This window comes from Chaetomium tenue, assembly GCF_020726465.1.
Source record: "Chaetomium tenue strain MPI-SDFR-AT-0079 chromosome Unknown F5144scaffold_1, whole genome shotgun sequence".
Taxonomy (NCBI): Eukaryota; Fungi; Ascomycota; class Sordariomycetes; order Sordariales; family Chaetomiaceae; genus Chaetomium; species Chaetomium tenue.
The window spans coordinates 6,012,229-6,036,623 of NW_027117329.1; the positions used below are offsets into that span (position 1 = coordinate 6,012,229).

Consider the following 24,395-nt stretch of genomic DNA (forward strand, 5'->3'; position numbering starts at 1 on the left):
TTTTCTTGACGGCTGGGAACTCGTTCGGCAGAATACTTTGTCCGTGCACAGCACCTACACGCGCGTGTCATCAAACCCTGTGAATGGTTCACCTACAAGGCTACGGCCAGCTAGCCCCGGGGAAGTCGCAAGCAGGAACCCATTCTCGTCCCCAAACCATGCTCGAGATTTCTAATCTGTCATTTGAGTTTCTTGCCACACATACTAGCCACGCTTATGAAAAGGATTGTCTCACCGGACTTTCGAGATACTAGGCTGAGCCCTATTCCTCGTGAAGAAGAGTCGGGCCGAGCTCGCAATGCTTGGCAACCTGAGATACTTCCCCTGTAGGCACGGTGGCAAAAGTCCTGCAGGGCGAATTATTTTACCTCCGAAAACCGCCATCTGATAGGTTATCTCGTTTTGCCCGGTTGGTTACACGACATGGTCAGCAGATCGTTGAGTCCTGCAATGACTCACAAATTCTTGGCTGATCTCTGGGAGGTTTTCATTCGTCTAGTATACACAATGGAGGGACATGTGATTGCTCAGCCTGCTTCTTCTGCTTCTTTTGCTTCTTTCTGCTGCTTTCTGCTTCGATTCTTCTGTGTTGCAAGGAAAAGGCATGATGCAGTGTGGCAATATTGGCTGGATAATGGGCGACGAAAGCGTCTTTAAAATACAGGCTTGGTTCTGGTGTCGTGTCCGTTTCCTTGGTTATCCCATTCCATCCAATTTTTGATTCCATCCTACTCTTCTCTTTCCAGGCTCTTTTCGAAAACCTGCCTCGGCCTCTACACGAGATCTTTATTGACATCACGTAAGTACCTTTTACACCTTTTGCGCCTTGAGTGGTACCCTTACCTGTTAATGGAACTCAGGAATTCGCTGCATTTACAATGCCACAGTACTTTACCGGGCCTCCAAAATGTCCAAAATGCAAGAAGGTCGCTGAATACGACATTACAAGCGACGACAATTGCAAAGGAAACGAGGGCCGTCCGTACTACAAGTGCAACGACGGAGAATGCACCTACCCCTTTTTCGTGTTTGATGATGAACGGGGAATCGTTGGTACGAACCCTCCATGCGACTGTGGAAGACCAACTCGGCGCGTGATCAGTACAGTGGAACAAGGCTTGCTCAAATCCAGCTTCTTTTGTGCTACGGGAGTATGCCGTCCCAACGATCTTAGGAACCTTCATGATAAATTTCATCGGGATGATCTTCAGGAATTGATACAGAAAGGGCATGTGTAGCGGACGCGGACATCCTTGCTTCGACATTGCAAACTGCAGGTGGTCATCATACTTTAGTTTAGTTAGTCAGTGAAACTGTTGGAATCGACACTCAGATGGAGAAGAAATGGGGAGAGAATTGATTGATCTCCCTCTGTTCCTCTTAGAGTTCTTCAGAGCAAGTGGCTTTATTCTAAATCTTTCCTTTGTCTCCTTGAGTTAATCCGAGTCTTTGTGCTGCCAAAATTCCATGAATCCGTTTCCGGTACCTTGTCTGTTTCCGGTGTCATGACTTCCCAACAGCTGGTATCCGCCAGAAAGTTCTATATGGCGAATCCAACAGAAACTAGTGACGAACTTGAACTGGGCCGCTCAATCACTTTGCTGGCACTATGCACGAAATTGGTTAATTCAAGGTATCTTCCAACTTGTGAGCCCGAGGGGTGCTAGTCTCCAGTCATAGTCCTTTGACAGACACGGAGCTCAGCAAGTTCAATTACACAAGTTCTTTGACTTTGTACGCTTTCCCTCTCTGATATCCATGGTGCTAACGTTGCCCATACATACCTTCGGAATTCGCTCTCAGTCGAAAGCGGTTCGACAGGTGAAGCAGATCGTCGCAGCAGCCTTGCCGTCTTCTCCTGTCTTACATCAGGAGACTCAGGCATTGCTGGCTAAATCTAGACAGGGGGCCGCCGGTTTCAGTCATCGGCCCCTGTCGGCAAGTCACCTACGACAGCACGACCAGCTGGCCCCGGGAAAGTCACAAGCAGAAACCGATTCTCATCACCAAACCGTGCTCAAAATCCCACTTCGACACCTCAGACTAAATCTTCTGGCTCGGCGACAGGACTGGCTACGAGCCATAGAGCGCCGCTAGAGTCAACCAGAACTAACCCCGACCCGATGTTCACAGTTCCATCTTCAGGTATGTATCCCTGGAAGTCCAGCTCGATCTGCTCACCGTTGCGTAGGCGCCGGGGGAAGCCACGCAGCCTTGGACAGCCGGCCGCGCGGACCTGCTCGCAGAGGATGACGACGGTCGTGAACTGGAGGAACAGCCTGTGCGCTGCGAGATGCTTCACTAGGCTTTCCGGTCTCTGTCCGCCGCGGTCCCTGGGCTCTAGATGGCGATGGCTTGGTCGATGGTCCGGACACAGGGCAATTATTGGATGCTCAGCTCGTTACCAGTCGCAGTACCCCAACAAAGAAGAGGGAGAAACCAAGCTCTCCCAAACCGGCCAGAAGCAAGAGATCAACAGCGGGAAGAAAGAAGGCGCGGCTGTATGACTAGATTTTGAGATTGACCAAACAACTGCCTTTGCTTGCTTTCTCAACATTCCTCAAGCGGCCTGAAACTAATCGCACGACAGCATTGTATTGCGGCCGTGTATTGCGGCCGTAGGCTAACTGCGCCGGCCCGTTCCTCCAGGCTTCCTTTGGCGTGCCCGCGCGCAGCGGGCACGGTCCCTCTTGTGCCTGGAGGAACGTACGAGGAACGAGTACTTCCGAAAGGTTCCTTTTCCGAGAAAAACCATGGCCTGCTCAAGCACGGACCAAATCCCCACATCAAAAGCCGTGTCGTTTTCCCCTGTATACTGTAAAGTTTCTACTGTCATTATCCTAAAGATTATGGAAGGAGAGCCATCTTGTTTTGCCTGGAGGAACTTACCTCTGACGATGAGCGTCTCGAAGTTGGGCTTGGCAGTGGTGGTGCACGGACGGTCTGTTAGTCATGGCTTGCAGCCCGTGCCGGCCCCAAACTCAGCTGTGGGGCCAGCTCCGCTTCAGAAGGGCCAATAAGATGGCGTACCCCCGGGTAGCTTCACCGGGGAGCTTCACCGACGACCACGCAGATTGCAGGGCAACACGGCAACAAGGTGAGCAGGAAAATATTAATTGAAGCAGCTTATTCTGCTGGAAAAGAGCCCTGGAACAGAGCAGCGGTGGAGAGCTGTGCTACGATCCGGGCTCGGAAACCCCAGGGTCTCCCCAGAGCAATGCATCCTCTACGTCATCGGTTTCAGTACCCTGGCCAGATTCAGCCATTGCATCCCATTCTTGAAACCACGACTCGTGCCTGTGGTCTTGCTCGAACCGCCGTCTGGTCTCCTCGCCCCGTCGTTCCAGCTTGACGATGGCGTCTCTCATGTCTTTATCAAGCACATTCTTGGGCTCGATAAAGTCGCCGCGCGCCGGTTTCCGAAACAGATGCAGCCCGTCCCAACTCTGCGCCCTCGACAGCTGCACGTACAGGCTCATGAAGCTGGGTCGAGTCGCCGTACCGCTGGAGTGGACGCCTTTGAGGTTGACGAGCACATCCGAGAACTGCTTGCCCTGGCTCTTCTGATCCGTCATGGCGAAGGCCGGCGTGCAGAGAGGCCCGGTTCTGTGGGTAACCCACCTGAAACCCGGCTTGCCCCTCCATCTGCCTTCCTTGCCCCGCATTTGGCTCGGGATGGCGACCGTTTTGCTCTTGATCAAGACGGTGCCGTTGGGGAGCCCGGGGATGGCGAGGTCCGCGCTATCGTCCGACTGAAGGAGGACGGCCACCGGCGGTCCAAGATGGAGAGTCACGTCGCCGGCGAGCGCGATGGTGCCGGCGGTGAGGTCGGGGAAGATCTCGACGGCTTTGAAAGGTGCCCCGTTGACCACCTTTAGCCCGACAAACTGGTTCCGAGTCACCACGACCGGCATTCCTTGGGCGTAGAAGAACAGGCCGGGGGTCGGCAGCTGCGAGTCGTCTCCGTAACGGAGCACGTGGCATAGGTCCCCCGCACTCAATCGCTTCCCCGACTCAGTATCGTGCTTGGCCACAAAGACTGAGATGTGTTTGCCGTGGGCACGACGAGCCCACTGGACAACGGCGGCCATGTTGAGGTCCCACCGGTCTTGGTTCAGGGGCGTGATGGCTCTGAGGCCATCGACGAAAGAGGACTTGCACGACGGTGTATAGAGGCGGTGGCATAGCCGCTGAAAGTCCAGCTCGGTCTGCTCGCCGTTGCGCAGGCGCCGGAGGAAGCCCCGCAGCCTTGGACAGCCAGCCGCGCGGACCTGTTCGCGGAGGATGACGACGGCCGTGAACCGGAGGAACAGCTTATGCGCAGCTAGGTGCCTTGAAGCGCTCTCTGGTTTCTGTCCGCCACGGTCCCTAGGCGTTGGCAAGAGGAGGCTGGTCTGCAGGACCGGGTCGAACTGGAAGAAGTCGCCAAAGAACAAGACCATTGGGATTCCGCCGAACGGTCGATGCTGGTCGTCCCTGTACTGCTTCAGGCGGCTGTCCACTGCCGCGAGTGTGAGACCGCCCACCTGGCTGATTTCATCGATAATCAACATGACCATGTTTTTCCAACGCAGCTTTTCTTCTTCCGATATGTTCCTTGATTTCCCCGTGCCGCCCTCGCCGCCGACGTACTGGAAGTGCTGCCGGCCCCCCTCTTCCTGCAGCTGCGTGCCGCGGTCGTCAAGGAACGCCGCTGGTAGTAATACCGCCAGCGACTGGAGCTTGTTCAGGGTCCAGTGCCTCGTAAGACCCAAAGCGACATCGACGTACGTAACCACCTTTCCTTACTTTCCCAGCATTGGTCAGTAACCATCATGAAATGAAAAAAAATAAAAAACAATACAATTACATCGTTGACTCCGCAACTTTAGGTGGGGAAAAGCAGCTTTTAATGGCAGTGATAGCTGCGAACCGCCAACTGGCAACCGTAACATCACAGACTTCCAAAAAGCACTCTATAGTAGCAACTAGAAAGTTCCTCCAGGCTCCTTTGGCGTGCCCGCGCGCAGCGGGCACGGTCACTCCTGTTGTCTTCTAGGTGAACGTGTTGAGATTGGGAGCCATGACCATGAAAACTCGGGTTTCTGATTGGGAGGTGCGATCGACAAATACACACACACACACACACACAAAATTTATTCCGCCCGGCGGGTCTAACCCGAAAGGGCAACTATCATGCAATCTACCAATACATATCCTAAAATGGATCCTGCTCTCACGAAGCCCGTACATCCTCCTTTTCTGGCTTATCCCCTTACAATTTTGCCCTCTCTGCTGCGGATGCTCGTGGGTTAGTAGTACGATTGGTGATATATACCACCATCGATCCATACGCCTTCGCAGTGTCCTTCCGGCTCAACCAAGCCAACTTGGCGATCTGCACATCGTTCTCTCGGCCCAGGGTTTCCGCCGCTCCGGGGAGTACCTTGCCTTCAGGGTCGAGAACAGCCGTACGGTTGACGTTGTCAACTTTGACCGGGTACAGCTGGTCACGTAGGACCTGTGCACCCGGCGTCTTCTTCGCTTCGATGATGTCCTTGATTCTCTTTACTTCCGCTTCGTTCCTGCCAACGATCCTAAGGCGGTTGATGTTTCCTCTGTCTCTGGTGACGGCAAGACAACGCCACTTGGGTTTGTCCCCCGGCGCTCGCATCTCGTTCTCGATGAGCCTGCGAAGGGCCACAGGTGTAGCCTCTTCGATGTGTTCCTCCGGTACCCTAGTCGTGTCTACAGTGCAGAACGCTGGCTCTGGTGCAGCCGTCCGGCTTGCGGAGGATGCCAGACTAGGACCGCTGGTAGGAGGTGTACGTCGGGCGACATCCGCATAGGCCGGTCGAGCCAGAGGGGCTTCCTGAGCCTCGTCCATGGCGTGGAGCTGCAGTCTGGTGTGCTCGAGCTCGCGGCGGGCTTGGATGAGCTGCTCTCGCGCTTGCGACAGTTCTTCGGTCAACTGGGCCGTCATTTTGGCCATTTCTTCTGCCATGTGATCCTTGAGCTTTTCGAATTGAAGCTGAAATTGTGTTTTGATAGTGTCCAATTTATTTTCGAAGTTGCAGTCCGCAGGTTGCTCTTGGCCCTGGATTCCCTCTCCTGCTCTCTCGGCCGCTGCGGCCCGAATTGTGCGGTTTTTGTGGTTTTTCAACATTCTCTCACTGCTGTTTTCCTCCTCCCAGTCCATATTGTATTCTTGTTGCATTCCTTCCATCACCCTCGTCGTTTTCACCCTTTTGCGCTGGGGCCGGCGATATCCCACTCCTGGAGGCCCCGAATCGCCTCTCATGACGTCGATGACGTCTGAAGCGCCGCGCGCCGCACCTGGCATCTGGAAAGACAGAATCTTCAACCAGCTGCCTAAAAAGACGTAAAGAAGATCAATATAGCACAGATTTGTTTTGAAATCCCGACAAATACAAGACCAATGAAATGTTGTTTCTAGTATCCAAGAAACCAGCTTGCCATAAGCGCAGCGAGAAACGCACCACCAGGCTTGAGCGGGTGTGATTGGGCTCAGAAGCGCGCGAGAGAGACCGGGGTAGGTGAAGGTGGTGGTTTGTGGAATAAAAAGTGGGAGTTGTAGAAAAGCGATCGCAAAGTGGGGAAATGGAATTGGTGGGTGAGGCTGGAATCTGACGGGTGGGGTGGATCTATTGAAAATCTGGGTTTTTGCCCAGTTTCGCAATGAAGCCTCCGCACTCGGTAGTTAAATGTATCGCATTTCCAAAACCAAGTTTCTTTAAAAAAAAACGTCGTTGCCCGGCCACCCGACAGCCCATCTCAAGCGGGGCTAACACAACAGCCGACACCACACTCGGGGCAGGAGATGGTTTGTTAGAGTCATGGCACTGAAAAGAAAGAGGATTTCGTGTATCTCAAGTTTGTTGGCATCTTTAAGCCTCTTAAGTGCTTCCAGATTGACGGGTTTAGGAAAAAGGCAATGGTTGTCAGGAAAGGGGTTGGGGTTATGCATGAGTCCCGAAAGAGAAACATATCATCGGAGGGTTTGTCCCTGGGAATGAACGGTTTTCTATTCGTTCCTTATCAACCCGGCATATGTTGCGATTAAGTGCATGATAGGCCTCGCTGGTACTGTTGGCAAACACCAAGAATGGAAATACCATACCTACCTTACACAACGTTCAAGGAAACCAGTTGTCCTGGTGCTTCCTGGGAACAAACCCATCACGCGCGTTCACCGCGGCAGCAGGGCCAAGAACCGCCAAGAGGAGCATCCAAACAAGTGTTCGTCGTTATAAACAAGCTTCGCCAAGCCTGGCCTCCGCTAACCGAACCACGGCCAAGCAGAAGAGCCGTCTTGGTGTGATCCAGATGTTACTATGTACAGCAGAAAACCACCAACCCAACACGAACCCGTCCAGCAGGCAGCCAGCCACCGAGGCACCTACTCAATGTTGATGCTCGCCGACCCGCTGCTGCCGGGGCCACCATCCGCGGTATAACCCTCCACAGCCACAATCACCGAGTCATAGTTGCCCAGGCCCATGCCCTTGGCCTTCCAGGCGTCAAAGTGTTTCGTAGTAGTAACAGTGCCGCCGACGCGCTTCTCCTTGCGGACGGACCAGTACTGCTGGAAGGTGCGGGTGCCCTCAATCGACGGCTTGTTGACGCGCGTGCTGGTGAAGATCTCGTACGTGCCCTCGCCGTCGATGGTGAACTCGCCCTTGGACGTCCACGGCTCGTTGGGCGCCAGGTCCGCGTGCGACTCCACGATGTAGTACTCGATCAGCGGGTTGCGCGTCCATCCGTAGATGGCGAGGTAGCCCGGGCCGGTGGCGTTGTACGTGCCGGTGAACTTGATGGTTCTGGGGGGGGAAAGGGGGTTAGTGGAGGTGTTTACTGGGGGTGGGTCTGTGTGGCTGTTGGGGCATGGATGGTTGAGCTCACCTGGCGCCCTGTCCGTTCCATCCCTTGCCGCAGACGAAGCCGCCCTTGCTGTTCCAGTTGGCTGTGAACGAACCGCCCTGGCCGTTCACGCAGCGGATGTTGCTGCCGCCTTCCGACCAGCTGTTGAAGCCGTTGCCGTCGAAGCGCGCCTGGAGGTTGTTGGCTGGCTCAGCGGCGGGTGCGGCCAGCATGCCGGGAACCAGAAGGCTGGCGGCGGTGAGAAGGGAGAACTGGACCATTGTGGATGAGATTCGACGTTTGAATGTGCTGACAACAAAGAACCATGGGGCTGGGTCTTCCGTCTGGGATCGACGAAACGTCTAGTACTTATAGCCAGACCCGGGTGAATCGTTCCCCAAATTTAGCATCGTGATGCCCTGACGATCCATTGCAAAATATCCATGCCCAGGTTCACACTGACGTGACTGGTTTGAGTGACAGCCATTTTCCCGAAACTAGGTTGTATACTAAGGTTGCATGCCGGTAGTTCCTAGTGGAGAGTTTGCCCAACCCCACGGCGCCGACGGAGGCTCCCAGGTTTGGGGATCATGCGTGATGGGACGCCATATTTAGCCTGAACCATCCCCGCAGATCTGTGTTGATCACCGGCCGCCCTGCCTCATGCAACCAAATTCAGAATCCCTGATTTTGTGGGGTATTCCCGGTCACTACCGACGTGCCTTTTCCCGGGGAAAAGGCGGCGACGGAATGTTTTGAGATAGATTAGCCCCAGGACGCGCGCCAATAATAACTTTATCCCAAAAGGTGCTTGTGCCGACTGGGCTCGGAGGGCCTGGAGTGGTATTAGAAGAATGCCGTAGTTAGAAATCGGAGGACAAGACGGATGAGAAAAGGATATAGTATGGATGCACTGGGTAAAAGGGGGCAACTGAGAATAGACCCTGGCCTCGTTATTGGCGCGCTTTGTGGCGGTCCATTCTTGCTCCAAGAACCGGGGCTGCCGTCCATTATGCTGTCAATCCATCTCATGTCCATGGCACCAACTGCGGGAGATGTACAAAGGGGAAGGGTCCATGGCGGGGATATTACCCCTCGGGCGAGAGAAACGGCGACCCGAATACCCGGCAAGATGGATCACCGGGTATATCATGAGTTACCTAATTTTACACAGAGCCAGATAAACCCGGGTACACGGACGTTGTGCAAGAACTAAACTCACCTACGAAACTCACTATTACCATGTGCGTTAGGGGGTTGTCGTCAGCGAATGCGAACCAGCACACCCAACCCCGGAGATGAGGCTACATGTGCTTGAGAACCTCAGGGTAATAGTCTCCTCGTGCTACGGGCCCCATCATTGCCCCTGCTCTTCGTTACGATTACCCGTAAAGGGTAGTTTGCGGGCAGAAGTGATGTCCTCATGACCAGTATAGGTACATGTACCTAGGTACCAAGGTAGGCAGTTATTGTACTATATGCCCCTCACCAAGATCTACCGGAATCGGTAACTGGAAACGGGTGAATAGGTACTTACATCTATATAAATGATGAAAGCGTCTCCTATGGTGAAGGTCCCTTAAAACATGGTAGGCGTCTAATCACAACCCACAATCGGTCAAATATACATAGAGAATGATAATTTGGGTACTTCTATAACCTTTCATCTCTACTTCCTGTGGTCATGACAAAGTGGGTACAGGGGCTATCCATGCCCGGCATCTTTAGGCGATCTACAATATGATGCCTTGGTGGACTGTACCCCAGTGTATCGGAACCGGGCGGCAGGGTACAGACCAAATTGTCGAGGTAGGTAGTTCAGCTCAGTGGCCGAGGAGGTAATATTACCCGCGATGTAACCAAGGGGCATAGCGGGCGATATATATTCGAAAGTTCAGTCTTCCTCTTCCTCCTGTACTGGTAACCGCTCATCACACGCAATCCCCCCCCCCCCCCCCCCCACAACTTCTAACGCACTCTCGACCATCCAAGTCACGAGCTTTATGGCCCCGATAACTCGGAACTTTCTATCCGGAAAGTCTCGGAGCAGGTTGTCTAGCGACCTCGCCCCGGTCCCGTTGGCCCCAAAGTAATTGACCCATACGTCTTTGAAGCGGTCCTGCGCGTACGCTATCTGATCTGTAACCCCAGGGGCCTGAAGCTCCAGCTCGGAGGCGTTTGAAGGGGTGAGTAAGTCCCTAAAGCGATCCAAACACTGTGTAACGTGTTCCGAGATAGTCTCCCCCATGGCTTGCGAAAAGGGATGTTTTCATGTTTTGATAGACAATCGGGTAATGTTAAGGTTGCCGGACAGTATAGGTGGGTACCGATGATTGCAGTATTGCCAAGCTAAGGGATGGTATCAAACGAGGTAGTGGAATCCCTGGATAGGTAGGTAGGGGGGTATACAATTAAATCTGAAAAAGAAAGGGGTGAAGAGTGGTGTGCCGGCGTCGTAGAAGGCGTTCGTTGATGGGGCCGCAGACTTTTGGATCTTGGCTCGGTTCCGGGCCCACCGTTCAGCCTCTTTTTGGGTACTCTCCCGTCTTTTTTACACTCTTTCTCGCGTTATTTAATGGAATGGGCGGGGACGGAGAAGGGATGGTAGTGCATGGCTGGTGGTCAGCCCAGGAAATGAACGACTCGCCTAGGAAAACAGTAACCTCCGTAGCTAACAAGAAAGTAAGCAGTGGCCGGGGATGAAATCGGTGCGGCCGGATCACCTATCCAGCAAACTACCACCAAACAATGAGGTGTGCTTTGTCCGACGTTGGTGCTAGTGGGCAAGATTCACCTGTGCCGCACCGTGTGCTATTTTCAATGTCTGTGAGGATCTAAAAATACCCATAATACACACAACGAGGTAAGCATATTTTATTATTATTCATACTCCGCTATGCCCTAGGGCGTGCCGGACCCTCTGCTATTTAGTGTACAGGAAAACCGTGCCCTCCCGGGCCGGGTGAAAAACCCCTACCAACAATCAAGGAACGATGCGTTCTGGTGAGTCTACGTATACAAAGAGAGGAGGCCTCCTGGCCTCCGAACGGGGGCGCTTCAGGCCGCCGTTTCCAGCTCGAGCCTCCTGGCCAAGCTGTACATCGGCAGCCTCCCCGAGTCCATCAGCCAGTCGAGGATCCTCCTCGCAAGCCGTACAGTCGTGGGATTGATACCGTGTAGAACTGAGTAAAAGTCCCGTCGTGTCCGAATTCCAGTTCTCTCCCATCTTCGAGTCAACGGTGGGGCCAAACACCACACTACCAGGTATTCGGCAGTCTCTCGTCCCTCGCCACACTCGCAGGCAGGCGTCAGAACCTCCGGGACTTCCCGTGTAAACAAGTAGTCCCGTAAGCCTATTGCTCCCGTCCGGATTTGAATGAGCAGTGAGCTTTTCGCCTTGCTGAGACCGTCATGCCTCCTTAGGGTTTCGTTCCGGAATAGCGTCTCCCGCTGATGGTCAAAGTCGTCCGCCGGCCTGGTGATCGCTCTGCCGTCCCGTTTCTTTAACCACCTCGCTCTCCAGGCCTCTTCTACTGCCTTGTCCGTGTCTATGGTTCCCCCCGTCCAGCGCATGATCGTGCCCGCGGCTCTCTCTATCGCCGTGGGCCCTTGAGGTCTCAAGGTTCGCGGTCGGCCCCTGTTGCCCCTCCTCGAGCTGAGTCTCTGCTGTATCTTGCGGCAGGCGGTAAGGATAACGCTCCCCGCCGTCTTTTTGCCGCCTTGGCCGTCGTCCAGATCGGGTTGTTGGAGTCGGTTTTCGAAATCTGCAAGCCGTTTGTTTAGGTATAAGTCCAACGGTGGTACCCACGTCTCTGTCTCGAGGTTACGGATGGGGGTAGACTTAAAGGCTCCCGCCACAATCCTCAGGCTCTTGTTCTGGGCCTTCCCGAGGGCCTTGGTGATGCCTTTCTTCACCGGTTCGCCTCCCACATCCGTGGGAATGTGGAACGACGATGCGCCATAGGCCAGCGCTGACCGGATGCACTTTGTGTACACTTCTCGCGCTTTGGCTAGACCCAGTCCCCACGTCGATGCCGCTAGCCTCGACAGGGCATAGCTCTGGGTCCTCAGCTTCTTCTCCACCGCCGCAAGGTGGGCTTTCCAGTTGAGCTTCCGGTCCAGCCAGACTCCCAGGAACCTGGCAGACTCCTTCGGTCTGACGGGGCTGGTGCCTCCCCCTGGGTTAGTGAGTTCCAGCTGGTTTGTCCACTGCCGTCGTCCCTTGTTGAAATGGATCAGTTCGCTCTTTTCCGGGGCGAACTTCATCCCCCGACTGTCCGCCCATCGCATGCATGTTTCCCACGCCGCCTCCAGTTGCCGGACATTGGCCTCGGGGTTTCGACCAAACATCAGGAGGTTGGTGTCATCCGCAAACCCCGTTATAGCCAAGTGAGGGTGCTCGTCTTTTAGCTGCTTGTATAATGAGGAAATATAGAGGATGAAGAGAACAGGGGAAAGGGGTGAGCCTTGGGGGACCCCTGCCCGAATTGCCGTCGGTGCCGCCGTCTTGCCGTCGAAAAGAAGGGTGGCCTCTCGACCAGTCAACCAGTCTCTCGTCCAGAGGACCAGCCACCTCGGGTAGCCCATTTCTCGCAAAGTTGCTAGCAGTCGGGTGTGGTTGACCGTGTCAAAGGCTCCTAAGATGTCCAGTTGCAATAGGGACGCCGCACCCTTCTGTCTCCACGCCTCCTGGACCTGGGCTACTACTAGCCGGACAGCCAGCTCTGTGGAGCGGTGTGCTCTGTTCCCCATTTGTTCATTTGGTAAGAGGCCGTTGACTTCTGCAGTTTGAGTGACCTTCCTGGCGACCACTGACTCTATTACCTTCCCTAGGGTTGGCAGCAGAGCAATGGGCCTGTATCCCCCCGGGGTCTGATACACCGGCGGAGCCTTTCCTGGTTTCGGTAGTACTACAGTCTTCGCCCTCTTGAAACGGTTCGGGAACCATCCTAGCTCCAGACACCTTGTCGCCAGAAGGGCGAGCACTTCAGCTAACGGTGCTCCGCACGCCTTCAGAAGGCCCATCGGGAGCAAATCCTCGCCTGGCGCCTTCCAGGGGCTTGCTCTTCCTATCGCTTCCGTGATCTCGGTCGGCGTCACTGCTTGTACAACGTCGAAGCCCGGGTTCCAGCTGCCCAAAAAGGTTTGATCTTCCACGTCCGTTAGGTTGGCCGGTGGGTCCGGGAAGAACCTCTCGGCCAGCGCGCTGGCCTTCTGGTCGTGCGTTTTGGCCGTTACCTGTCCGGAAGAGTCCTTAAATTCCGGCAGCCTCGGTGGTTCTGGCGGCAAAAAGCTCCACAGCCTAGCCCATCTTTCCAAGCTCCACATCTGATCGGGCTTCTTTGCCTCGCTTGCTTCCTGTAGGCTGTTCCTCCAAGCCCTCGTCCGTGCTTCGCGCGTTGTTCTGGCAAGGTCCTTGAGCCTTTCGCCGAGCTCCTCCCAACAGTACTCTGCCCTAGTCTCCTTCGCCAACCTCTCGGCTCTCCTGGCCTCCCGGACGGCCTGCTGCACCTCCACAGTCCACCAGGGAGAGCTGTAGCTGCAGCTCGCCCTCTTCCGTGGAGTGCTTTTCCCCGCGACCCAGGTGAGCCACTCAACCAGGCTATCGAAAGCTTTGTCAAGACCCTCGACTGTCCGGGTTCTGGCCGGTAGTCCGTCCGGTCCCGGGTCCGTGAGCCCCATGACCTTGCATAGCAACGCTGATTCAGCCTTCACCCTCTCTCTGTCCATTTTGTTCCAGGCCCAGCCGTCCGCTGGGTTGGCTTCGGCCCCAGCCTCCCCTCGATCTCGAGCACCTGTGGGTAGTGGTCTGACTTTCCGCGACACTCCTCCCCGTAGTATGTTGTCTGGAGGTTTCCCGAGGTCCAGAAGTGGTCTATAGTTGACGGACGGCCCCGCTGTCGCCCCTGAGGGGCTCGTGTTGTTGCTCCCCTTGGGGTCCTGATGGTGAGGTCCCACAGGAGACCCAGCTGCAGTAGGTCTTCAGACTCCCTGTCGTAGCGCCCGAAATCGTCCCACAGTGGGTGCTTCAAGTTGAAGTCACCTGCCAGAACTACTGGGTGGCTTGGCCTCGGTCGTCCCTGAAAGGCTCTTGGTACGTTCTCGCCGCCGGGGGGGTTGTATATGGACCAAAGCTCGAATCCGGGGCCCTCCCTTCCAAGGTCTGCCTCTGAAAACCACACACGGCACCAGTTCTCGGTGGCTTCGGAGTCCCACTGCTTGATCCCAAACCTCTTGCTCACGTATATCCCTGCCCGCCCCTCGAGCTTGTGTACCAGGTGGTATCTGCTGCTCCGGGGGCAGTATGTAGACTTCGTCTCCTTGTTAATCCACGGTTCCTGCACCGCCAAGAGGTCGTATTTGGCCTCCTCCAGCAAGACTTCCAGTGTTTGCTTGTTTCCTTCGGTGTTCCAGAGTAGAATTTTAATTTTCATTGCCTGCGACGGTGATCGAGTCCTCCCTTTTTTAAATAAGGGCTTGTGGAGATAGTATTCGCCCGTATAGGCTTTGGTCATCCAAATGGGGTTGTCTGCCCAAGAGCAGGGCTTCCCAGTACCCTTCATGCATTCCTTGTTTGATAAAGGTAGTCGATCAGTTGTCGCTGTGCCACATGATCACCCGTTACACAAAGTCCTTCTGGATGGCAATTGCAACATCTGGCTGGCCGGGGTGGCGGGCCCAGGACAAACAAACCTCAATGGCTAGGTACCTGTGGGAGATGCTGGGCATAAGCTCTGGTTTTACAAAGCGGGCAGTGATCCCGGAAATGCCAATACAGTGGTTACCACCGTTTCTAGGAAAGCTGTTGAGGCGGTGGTAGTGTGGTATATGAGTACACCGTTCCAACAGGTCTCCTAACGGGAGCCGGTTTCCGTTTGAGATCTGCGATAAAGTCAGTAGCCACAATACCCATGACTTAAGAGCAGACACATTCGTAAACCCCACGACAGAGGACCACCAGGGAGCGCTCGTTTACACCAGGCATCAAGGGGGTCGGTCAATTCATGAGCACTTTCTCGCTCTTTGTGGCAACCTCTCCGCACCCACTGTCGTTTCTTGTGGTCAATGCAATGGTTATGGGGCGAGACACACCTGGTCGCTTCCTAGGACCTTTGCTACCACCTGGTTGCCCACCAAGATCCGGCTGTGGATACCCTCGGCCCGTCAAACTCATGATCAGAGTTGGTGCACACCATAGCGCCTGCCCCCGTATGCAGTAGTATGGCATAATCCATGTATGCAATCCCATTGAAGCTTCCAGTTTTGTAAGCGACCGGCAATGGTAGGTAGGTCCGACTACCCTTCGCCCGACACTTAACGCTCAGTCCATTTCATTGTGAAGTAAGATCTTGAAAGAACGACGACCCTCAATCTCAAAGCTGAACACATAAAGATTATCAGTATCGCGATCTTTTACAATGGAGACAGCCGACAACCCCCACGAGTCGGAAGACTGGGATGACGGCATAGAAACGCCACTACAAGCACTGGGATCGGCCCCTGTGGAAGGTAAGTGTTCTTGCTGAGGTTCACAGCTTCCACGAACGGGTCTCCAGGCTGACCGTCAGGGGCAGCAGCAGAGGCTCACACGGAGGATCAACAATCGACTGCAACGCAGTCCGAAGGCTCCTCCTTGCTACACCATCTTCACCGGGTAGATCACACGGGAGACCTAGCAGCAATCGTGGCGATGGCGTTTCCAGAGCGCGATGAGCAGGATTTCGAGTACTACAACTTCTTTTTCTACTGCCCGTTGATGGATCCCTTCTTCTTCATGGTGGTGACGGCCTCGATGGATACGGAGTACCAAGACGCGTGGATTGACGGCTATACCATCAAGCTATGGCAGAACGCATACCCCGTCGTACTCCCCAGCCAAGACAACGGGCCCCAGGGCCGCGTCCATGGCAAGCTATGGCAAGCAGTCAATCCAGAACTAATTACAAGAATACGAAACCGGTTATGGCTACCGTTGAGGCCTGCCCATTGCTAGATTCATTGTGCGGACGGGAAGACGGTCAGCGGTTTTGTTTTGAAGTGGACGCCGGGTCCGACTGATCCGGAGAGCTGGAACTTGTTTGACGGCGAATTTGACTTGGAGGAGTGGAAGTCAAGGATGATATGTATCGAGCATTGAAGTTATCCAAAAGTCAGACTATTAGCAGGCAGCGATAATGGATTACCAGCGTGGAGCCCTCTTCTCGAGGAAGGATGAGATACCCTCTTGTTTGTCTCTGGTGCTAAACGCAGAGTAATAAAGCTTCCGCTCAAATTGCTCGTCCCGCCCCAGAGAGTCCGCTGATATGGCGAATTAGGACAGAGCTCGACGAAAGCCGGCGTTAAGAAGGGCGCAGAGGCAAGCACTTACCCCGACAGATGGCCTCCTTCGCGAGGGAGAGCGAAGCCCTGCTCTTTTGGGCGAGCATGCTGGCGAACTTGACCGCATCGTCAAGCACGGTGCCTGGCTGGGAGAGCTCCGCAACCAGGCCCATGGAGCGGGCCTCCTCTGAGGAGATGGACTCCCCAGTCAAGATCAGTTTCATTGCCTGAGGAGATGGTCAGAACTGGGAAGGGAGTGTGGGGGCTCTTCCAGGTCCGGCAGCACCCACCCTGTTTTTTCCCACGGCGTTCGTCAAGCGTTGAGTGCCCCCAGCCCCGGGGATTAACCCAATATTGACCTCGGGCAACCCGAACGTGGCCTTGGTCGATGCGAAGATGAGGTCGCACTAGCACGTTGTATCAATCATCGGGGGTTCGGGAGATGAGGGTCGCGGCTCGGGACATGGAGTAGTCGACGAGATTGAAGCCTGGAGCGGAATGAAACACGCCACCCACCATCAAGGCAAGTTCGAAGCCGCCGCCTAACTGCAGATTTCATGTCATGGTGGCGTCAGCCTCAAATTTCAGCTCCTCGGGGATTAGGTTCGGCGCCATGACCGGACCGAGCAGGCCACTCACGGCAGCACCCTCGACAGCCGCAAGCAGCGGTTTCTTCACGCCGGCCACGCCGTTGCACAAGTCCTCCAGGTACCGACCCTTAGTCGCCGCCTCGGTATCGAGCGCGGCAATCTCTCGGATATCTGCGCCTGCTGAGAAAAGAGCACGCCGCCAGATTGGCAGCACTCTTTGTCAGCGGGAGGGGATGGCCAAAACACCCTTCTGTGGTCCCCGGGGTTTGCCGTCCATCATGGGAGAGCACAAGGGCGACGCATACCGCAGAAGAGCCTGTCGGTCCCGGTCACGACAATGGCTCGGACATTGTCGTCATCTGATGCATCCTGGAGCTCCTTAAGGAGCAGGTTGATGGCCTCTTGCGACAGAGCATTGTACTTTTCTGGCCTGTTGAGGGCCAGCACGCGGACGTGCTCCGCTGGATCGCTGCGTAGGATGGGGGATGGCATCATATTGTGTTTGCTGTGACGTTGGGGTTGCGGTGCGTTGCTGGTCACCGTGAGGGTCACTGTGGTGGCGATGGCCGCAGTGATGGCCGCAGAAGAGACCGAAAATGGAACCGACCAAGAGATCGAATGATGGGAAAGTTCTTTGGTCAACGGAGAGGCCGGTGGCGCAACCTTGGGTTGATGAATCAACGAAAGGATGCTTGTGTAACTGGGCGTGTCGTAAGATTTGTGGCATGTGAACGCGGGGAGGGGGCGTTTTGCGCCCTATTGCAGACGGCACTTGGCAACTGTGTGGTTACACATCTCGTTACACACTCGACACGGTAGTTCTCCGTCGTGGAAACGGGAAACCAGTTCGTCTTACCTGCAGTTTCGGTACCGAGGAAGCAAGCGACCCGTTCCCCAACCGGTCGTGGACTCCTGAGTTCTTGGACAGCAAGGCACGAGACTTGATTGCTGGCTGCTCTGTCATCGTCACGTAAGGCGCGTTCTCCCCCGGACCTCGACCGAGACTGGCAGCTCTTGACCAGGGGTACCTTGCATGGCTGTAACATACTGTGGGTGCGCCAAAGGCGTTGCAGGTCTTGGGAACCCACCGTTGCAACATCTGCGGGCCGCCCAGCCCTGCATCGAGATGCGCTGAGATGGGCTCCGTAACGGTCCTGATCGCCAAAGACACGATCTCGGCCCCGTTGTTTCACGGGGCTCTGATTCGTGCGAATGAACCGCCCAGGATGCAATGCAACATGGCCAGGCAAGTCGGTCCCAGGAAAACACGCACCAGGTAAGCGCGCCGGACGGCACTCCGCAACTTTGATACGAGTGTAACCCGTAACTGCCTCAACTTTTCAAGATTCAAGGGCCTATCCAGAGCCTAACCCTACCTCTTTTGCAACCGCGACCCACGGCTTCCCTTTCCAGACGGCCCCCGATGCAGGGGCACCGATGCGGAACGGACCTGTAAAGGAAGATGGCTGTGTTGGGAATTTCATCCCGTTCTGGCGCACAAGGCGCAGGTGGCGGCGAGGCGCCAAAGGGCGAACATGGATGGATGGGACGACCGATACGCCGCGTGCTGTTGAAGAGATGAAGTGTTCTTTGAACATGGTTGCTAAGCTAAGGATTTAAAGCCCCCAAGCCTCGCTCCTGGCCTCCACTCTGGGTCGATCACAGTGACTAAACTACCTGAGGTTCATGGCTCTTCCTTGAAATTAAGCAGACAAGCTCTCATACCTGACATAACCTCCTTACTACCTTGGTGTCGGGAATCGTTTGCTATGGCCACAAAAACACCGGACAATGGCCAATGCGTGCCAAAGTCGTTTACCATGGGGCCCACGACACCGTGCCCCTTTCCCACGGTTACAGCTGCAATCCGCCATGCCACCCGCAACTACCCAGCATCGGTCGCCGCCATTGACCTCTCTCAGGCCGGCAACCGCCGGGAGATGTTGTACATGGACCTGGAGATCCGCGGTCAACAGCTAGCTCGACGCCTCCGGACGGCTGGAGTTGGTCCAGGAAACAGGGTGCCACTGGTCGTAAAACGTAGCATTGAGATGCTCGTCGGAATCTACGCCATTCTGCTATGCGGGGCCCAATACGTCCCACTGGACGGGGGAATCGTTACCCAGGCCGCCTTGGAGACGGTCATCTCCCAATCGGGTGGTGGTTTGGTGGTTTGCACCAAGTCTACCCGGAAACGCCTACAGAAGACAGATTCTGACACGGTTCGAGGATGCCGCCTGGTGTGTATCGAGGACGAAGCCAAAACCGAAGAGGAGGGGAAGCGCGACCCCATCGATCTCGCCACGCCCCAGAGCGGGTGTTACGTGATTTACACATCCGGTTCGTGGAATCCCAGAGTCAAGTTGCTGGCTAGGTACCTGGGCAAGGAGAGGCTAACTTTGGAACAGGGACAACAGGGACACCCAAAGGAGTTGATGTTACACATTCCAACGTCGCTAACCTGGTGTGTATGTCACCAGGCAGCCTAGGAATCCGGCCAAGCATCAAAGTCGGCCAGGTTCTCAACATCAGCTTCGACATGGGTAAGCAAACCTTTTTTATGGTTTACACAGGCTACTGATTCAACTAACAATGTAACAGCGGCCTGGGAAATTCTTGGTTGTCTCTGCAATGGCGGAACACTGGTACTACGTGGCTCAGACTGGGTGCCTACGCTTAAAGAGGTAAATAGGGCGAACCAGTACTTTGTCAGCATGATCAAGTGATTCTAACAACAGAACATAGATTGATGTTTTGATCTGTACCCCTTCGATCCTGTCTCTGAAAGCAACGGACCAATTTCTGAACATCAAGGTGGTTGCAACCGCGGGAGAACCAAGCAATCAACTGTGAGACAATAACTTCCCAGCTTATGGCCCTGCGTAGGCTACGTAGGCTGAAGACTTGCGCTAATCACGGAGTATCTAGACTTGCGGACAAGTGGGCAACACACGGAACCTACTACAACTGTTGCGGGCCAACCGAGACTACCATTGTTAACACCATGCTTCGACATGAGTCGGGGAAACCCCTGACGATTGGCACACCTACGCCAAACAACTCGGTTTACATATTGGACGATGATCTCAGGCCGGTTCCCGGCGGTGACGTCGGGACGCTCTGGGCCGGAGGTCGAGGAGTTACTAGGGGCTATGTCGGCATGCCGGAGATGACGGCTACAAAATACCGCAAAGACCCATTTGCCCTCGACGGGTAAGTCATGGAACCAATTCCGCTAATACGGTACATGGTTACTCATACGTTGCAGGTCCATGATGTACAACACAGGGGATCTTGGGAGGTGGCTTGAATCCGGGGAGATCGAGATCATGGGCAGGAAGGACGACCAGGTCAAAGTGAACGTACGTACTAGTGTTTTAGCGTTCCACCAAACCGGCAAAAGCTAATGGTTATTGCAGGGGTTCCGGATTGAACTCGACGGCGTCGCCCATGTCATGGCGGCGGCCCCTGGCGTCCAGAACGCCTACGCGATGCTGATCGACGGAGATATCCACGGTTTCCTCCACCCAGCAGACTGCAACTCACGGGAGGTTCTGCAACACTTGGAGCAGGTTCTCCCGTATTACTCGCGTCCGAAACACCTTCACGGCCTCGACCACGTCCCCCTCACGCAAAACGGGAAGGTCGATAAGGCCGCCCTGCGGACGATTGTCATAGAAGGACACGGACAGGAACTCATTGTGCCGCCTGGACAGGATTCAAGCTCTTACGCCCCCTCTACATCTACTCGGTACAATTCGGACCAGGAGGCCGGAGTGGTCCATGTCACGGAGAAAAACTCCATGGCGACAATCACGATGGCGTCCAGCACCACCTCCCTCGACATCGTCAAGCCGGAAGAGGATACGACAAGCTTCAACCTCGACGGCGACCTCCCAAAGAAGGACAGGGCGAAGTTCTTCCGGAACCTTGTGCACCGAGCTTTCATCCCCTACCGTTTCCTGCTTATGCTGGTATACCTGGGCAACATCGGAGCATTGGTTTCCCTGTATGTCAACGGCATCAATCGCGCCTGGATCGGAAACATGGTAGCCATCAACCTCCTGATCGCGGTGCTCATCCGCCAAGACATGGTCATCAACGTGCTCTACACAATTTTCTGCTCGGTCCCCAAGAGCTGGCCTCTCTGGATCCGGGCGTCCTGCGCCAAGATCTACCACCTCGGGGGCGTCCACGCCGGTGCAGCCACATGGTCGAGCTTCTGGCTCCTATCCGCCAACATCAGCGACGCATACTGCTTCTCAACCCACTCCTGCAGCAGCTACCCCTACCACTCCGCAGCCTACCAAGCCATCTCCTGGATCCTCACCGCCCTCTTCGCCAGCATGCTAGGTTTCGCCCTCCCCCAGTTCCGCTCCACGCACCACGACTTCTTCGAGCGCTATCACCGCTTCGTCGGATGGACCATGCTAGGACTCTTCTGGACACAAACCTTCCTCGGCCTCGCCGACTCCGTCACGCACCCCCTCTCCCCCACAACACCCCCCGCAACCTACGCCTCCGCCCTCCTCGCCGCCCCACCCTTCTGGATCCTCCTCGCCGCCACCCTCAGCATCGCCAGCTCCTGGTTCTGGCTGCGACAAGTGCCGGTCGACGCCGAGGTGCTGTCGGACCACGCGGTGCGGCTGCACTTTGGCTACACCGTGCCCGTCAACGGCACCTTCACGCGCCTGTCCTTCCGCCCGCTGATCGAGTGGCACTCGTTCGCGACCGTGCCCGCGCCGGAACCCGTCCGTGGTCGTCCAGCGGGCTACTCCCTCGTGGTGTCCAACGCGGGGGATTGGACCAAGGCGTGTATCAAGAAGGGCCCGCAGAAGATCTGGGTGCGGGGGGTGCCGACGTGCGGGGTGATGAGGATCGCGACGCTGTTTAATCGGGTGGTGGTCGTGGCGACGGGGTCGGGGATTGGGCCGTTGTTGGGGCATATTCAGCAGCCGAGCTGTGCGACGGCGTGTTTGTGGAGTACGAAGGATCCGGTCAAGACGTATGGGAAGGAGTTGGTGGATGCGGTGAAGAGCCAGATTCCGGGCGCGGTGATCTGGGATACGTCGGCCCAGGGACGGCCGGATATGGTCAAGTTGAGCTATAACCTGGCGCGCAGCTTCAAGGCCGAGGCGGTTATAATCATTGCTAATCGCAAGATTACTACTAAGGTCGTTTATGGGCTGGAGACGCGAGGTGTGCATGCTTATGGGGCCATTTGGGATAGTTAGGGCGGTTTTCCGGACGGAGAGGTTGCAGGTGGACGGGGTTCTCGAGCCCGGAGTAAACAAGTGGACAGGAAAGCTCTGGGATTCGTGGGAAGGATGATCCAGGGCGGGATATGGAGGTGAACTCACAGGTTATAATTCAACTCCGTTCCACCATTGTCCGTACACCGCGCAAGATCCAAACAAAGGCAAATGTTTTGACATGGGTTGACCGTTTCTCTGCGTTCATTATCCTATATCCCAGGTCCTCCAACAGTCAGGAAAATGACTATGCGGAATCGCCGGGGCATTATCCCTTCAAAAGCTCTCGAGGCCAAAGCCCAACGACAACGTTGCGGTGTGCAATCGACGATGCGGGCAGGTCATGAGTTGGCGATTCTTCAATGTAGCGTAACGGCATGCTTCTAGTTCCCGCTGTATCCGTGCCTCGTAGTCCCTTTCTGCTGTTCCGTATTGTTTTCCATTTGTGGATTCATGTGCTCTCTGCTGTGGCACGAGCTCCCATGTCCGACTTCTCCATTGGCCTCCACGAAAATTGAACAGGGTGAACAACCTAGCTGTCTCAACAGTGTGTGCATGTGGCGCCCCTCGGATCATTTCGGTGACGTAGTCACTAGTTACTTAAAGGTATCATCTCCTTCACAGGATTGGTTTTCATCACTATTAGCTGGTATATATTTCGCCATTCGTGACGCCGGAAACTCATGGACCTTTCCAACTTCCATCACACAACTGCGGACCTAAACTCAGAACTCACTCCACCTTCCGATCTGAAACACCGCGAACAGTTGCAGAGATTCGGCCCTTGGTGCATCCGCATACCTCACGACAGGCCAAGGAATGAAGCAAGATGTCAGGCATACTGGCAAAGGAAAAACAAGAGACAAGGCAGAAGATGGCCACCCGCCGTGCCATAGTGCGCGATACCATGAGCCGGGTCTTTTGGAGAAGAGACCCGGAGTGGGTACAAAAACGGATGAAGTTGCAACAACAGGCCACCTTCGAGACCTTGTTCGAGAAGATGGGTTATAACGACCCCAGTGTTGGGGTTGGTATCAATTTCATCGCCTGGAACATTGACTACGGCATCTGGGACGGGCTCCGACACTCTCCGCGGGACTACGAAGCCCTGCGGCCAATTTTCGACGAAGTCCCAAAGCCAACAGACATTCCATATTGTTCTCAATTCCGCGACTATCAACGCAGCCGACTGGGGCAGAAAGCCGAGGAGGACCCCCTAAAGCAAGCCAAAACCGAAGGGAAGTCCCTGAAGAGAAAGTCAGACGCCGATGACAACACGGGCAACGATGACCACGCCCAGCCCAAAAGACTACGGCAGCAGGAGCTCAAGTTCTCCCCCAGCATCCCACCCCAAACTAGCAAGTCCGCCACCACGGCCCTAACCCCCAAAGCCCAAGGCAAACAGCCCCTCCCCCTCGACAGCTACCCGGGCCCCCACCCCAGCACCAGCACCAACTCCCCCAGCACCGTCCTCACCCGCCTCCGCACCCTCACCACCACATCCCACCCCCCTCCCCCGCGCGACCCATCCGCCTGGCCGCGGTACATCTGGCGGGCGGTGTACGGCGGGACCTCGGCGCCGCCGCGCGACGGGGACTTCTTCGCGGTGCGGCTGCGGGAGGAGTGGCTGCGGCACGTGACGCCGGGGGTGCTGGGGCGGGTGCGGGGCCTGCTGGAGCGGACGGTGCGGGTGGAGGTGCGGCGGCGGGAGGAGCCGGTCGCGGTTGGGGGGGGTGGGGCCGGGGCGGTGGTGAAGGCGGAGCTGGTGACGGTGTGGTTGCTGGCGGTGGCGGTGGCGGATCGGGCGGAGGTGACGTCGTTGAGGGGGCTGGGGTATTTGGCGGAGGTGTGGGGGGATGTGTGGGAGTGGCATGCGGCGATGGTGGCGGGTGGGCAGGGCGAGGGGTGTGATTTGGATGTGTTTATGCACCAGCGGTTGCTGTCTCGTGTTGCTGTTGGGTTTGGTGGGGATGGTTTGTTTCCTTTGTTGCCCCGTGTGTAGCGGTGAATAGGGGGGAGACAGGGTGGAGGTAGAGATACATCAGGCAGATACTTTTGTAGGGGAGGAGTGGTAAGCACGGTATTCAGCGAGTTGTCCCCCGCCTCCCTCCCTTTGATGTTTGTTAATTTAACCTCTTTTGAGGCACGGCCACCAACACAACTCCGGCACATGTGGGCAGGTGGCTCAACGTGCAGCTTCTTTGGTGCAGGAGGTTATCCAATGGCCTGCCATTGTAACACCCTCCTTAGTCGAGGGGCGAGTGTTTCACGACTCTTTGATTGCTTACACGTGAACAATTCTAGGTCCTGTGTGTTAATGGTAACAGCTGTGCGGCCGGTGCCGCCCCTTTGATGATACTGACTCTGGACCTTT

General features: G+C 55.6%; 7 protein-coding genes across 7 annotated transcripts; 4 read left to right on the forward strand and 3 right to left on the reverse strand.

Moving 5' to 3' along the window:
- The first annotated feature begins 560 nt into the window (after positions 1-560).
- On the forward strand, positions 561-1,484 carry F5144DRAFT_558872 (uncharacterized protein). Its single transcript, XM_066788105.1, has 2 exons — positions 561-799; positions 861-1,484. The coding sequence occupies exon 2, from the start codon at positions 879-881 to the stop codon at positions 1,236-1,238; it is 360 nt and encodes a 119-aa protein (XP_066649532.1). The 5' UTR covers positions 561-799; positions 861-878; the 3' UTR covers positions 1,239-1,484.
- A 5,872-nt stretch (positions 1,485-7,356) lies between these two features.
- F5144DRAFT_617858 (concanavalin A-like lectin/glucanase domain-containing protein) lies at positions 7,357-8,141 on the reverse strand (the record flags this gene model as incomplete). The annotated part of the gene is made up of 2 exons (XM_066791897.1): positions 7,357-7,820; positions 7,903-8,141. The coding sequence occupies 2 exons, from the start codon at positions 8,139-8,141 to the stop codon at positions 7,400-7,402; spliced, it is 660 nt and encodes a 219-aa protein (XP_066649533.1). The 3' UTR covers positions 7,357-7,399.
- A 7,137-nt stretch (positions 8,142-15,278) lies between these two features.
- F5144DRAFT_598642 (uncharacterized protein) lies at positions 15,279-15,853 on the forward strand (the record flags this gene model as incomplete). The annotated part of the gene is made up of 2 exons (XM_066790964.1): positions 15,279-15,369; positions 15,435-15,853. 2 exons carry the CDS (start codon positions 15,279-15,281, stop codon positions 15,851-15,853), a joined length of 510 nt encoding a protein of 169 aa, XP_066649534.1.
- F5144DRAFT_558901 (ClpP/crotonase-like domain-containing protein) lies at positions 15,552-17,686 on the reverse strand. Its single transcript, XM_066788106.1, has 6 exons — positions 17,075-17,686; positions 16,819-16,949; positions 16,696-16,725; positions 16,470-16,586; positions 16,229-16,406; positions 15,552-16,158 (listed from the first exon to the last, which is right to left on the reverse strand). The coding sequence occupies exons 1-6, from the start codon at positions 17,262-17,264 to the stop codon at positions 16,040-16,042; spliced, it is 765 nt and encodes a 254-aa protein (XP_066649535.1). The 5' UTR covers positions 17,265-17,686; the 3' UTR covers positions 15,552-16,039.
- Positions 17,687-18,008: 322 nt separating this feature from the next.
- F5144DRAFT_81282 (uncharacterized protein) lies at positions 18,009-18,464 on the reverse strand. The gene has a single exon (XM_066793444.1). It carries the CDS (start codon positions 18,365-18,367, stop codon positions 18,125-18,127), a length of 243 nt encoding a protein of 80 aa, XP_066649536.1. The 5' UTR covers positions 18,368-18,464; the 3' UTR covers positions 18,009-18,124.
- Positions 18,216-22,134, forward strand: F5144DRAFT_81278 (AMP-binding enzyme). Its single transcript, XM_066793443.1, has 7 exons — positions 18,216-19,109; positions 19,178-19,312; positions 19,371-19,453; positions 19,515-19,618; positions 19,698-19,982; positions 20,038-20,131; positions 20,189-22,134. Exons 1-7 carry the CDS (start codon positions 18,539-18,541, stop codon positions 22,001-22,003), a joined length of 3,087 nt encoding a protein of 1,028 aa, XP_066649537.1. The 5' UTR covers positions 18,216-18,538; the 3' UTR covers positions 22,004-22,134.
- A 716-nt stretch (positions 22,135-22,850) lies between these two features.
- On the forward strand, positions 22,851-24,033 carry F5144DRAFT_544188 (uncharacterized protein; the record flags this gene model as incomplete). Its single annotated transcript, XM_066787283.1, has 2 exons — positions 22,851-23,926; positions 24,024-24,033. The coding sequence occupies 2 exons, from the start codon at positions 22,851-22,853 to the stop codon at positions 24,031-24,033; spliced, it is 1,086 nt and encodes a 361-aa protein (XP_066649538.1).
- Between the last annotated feature and the right edge of the window lie 362 nt (positions 24,034-24,395).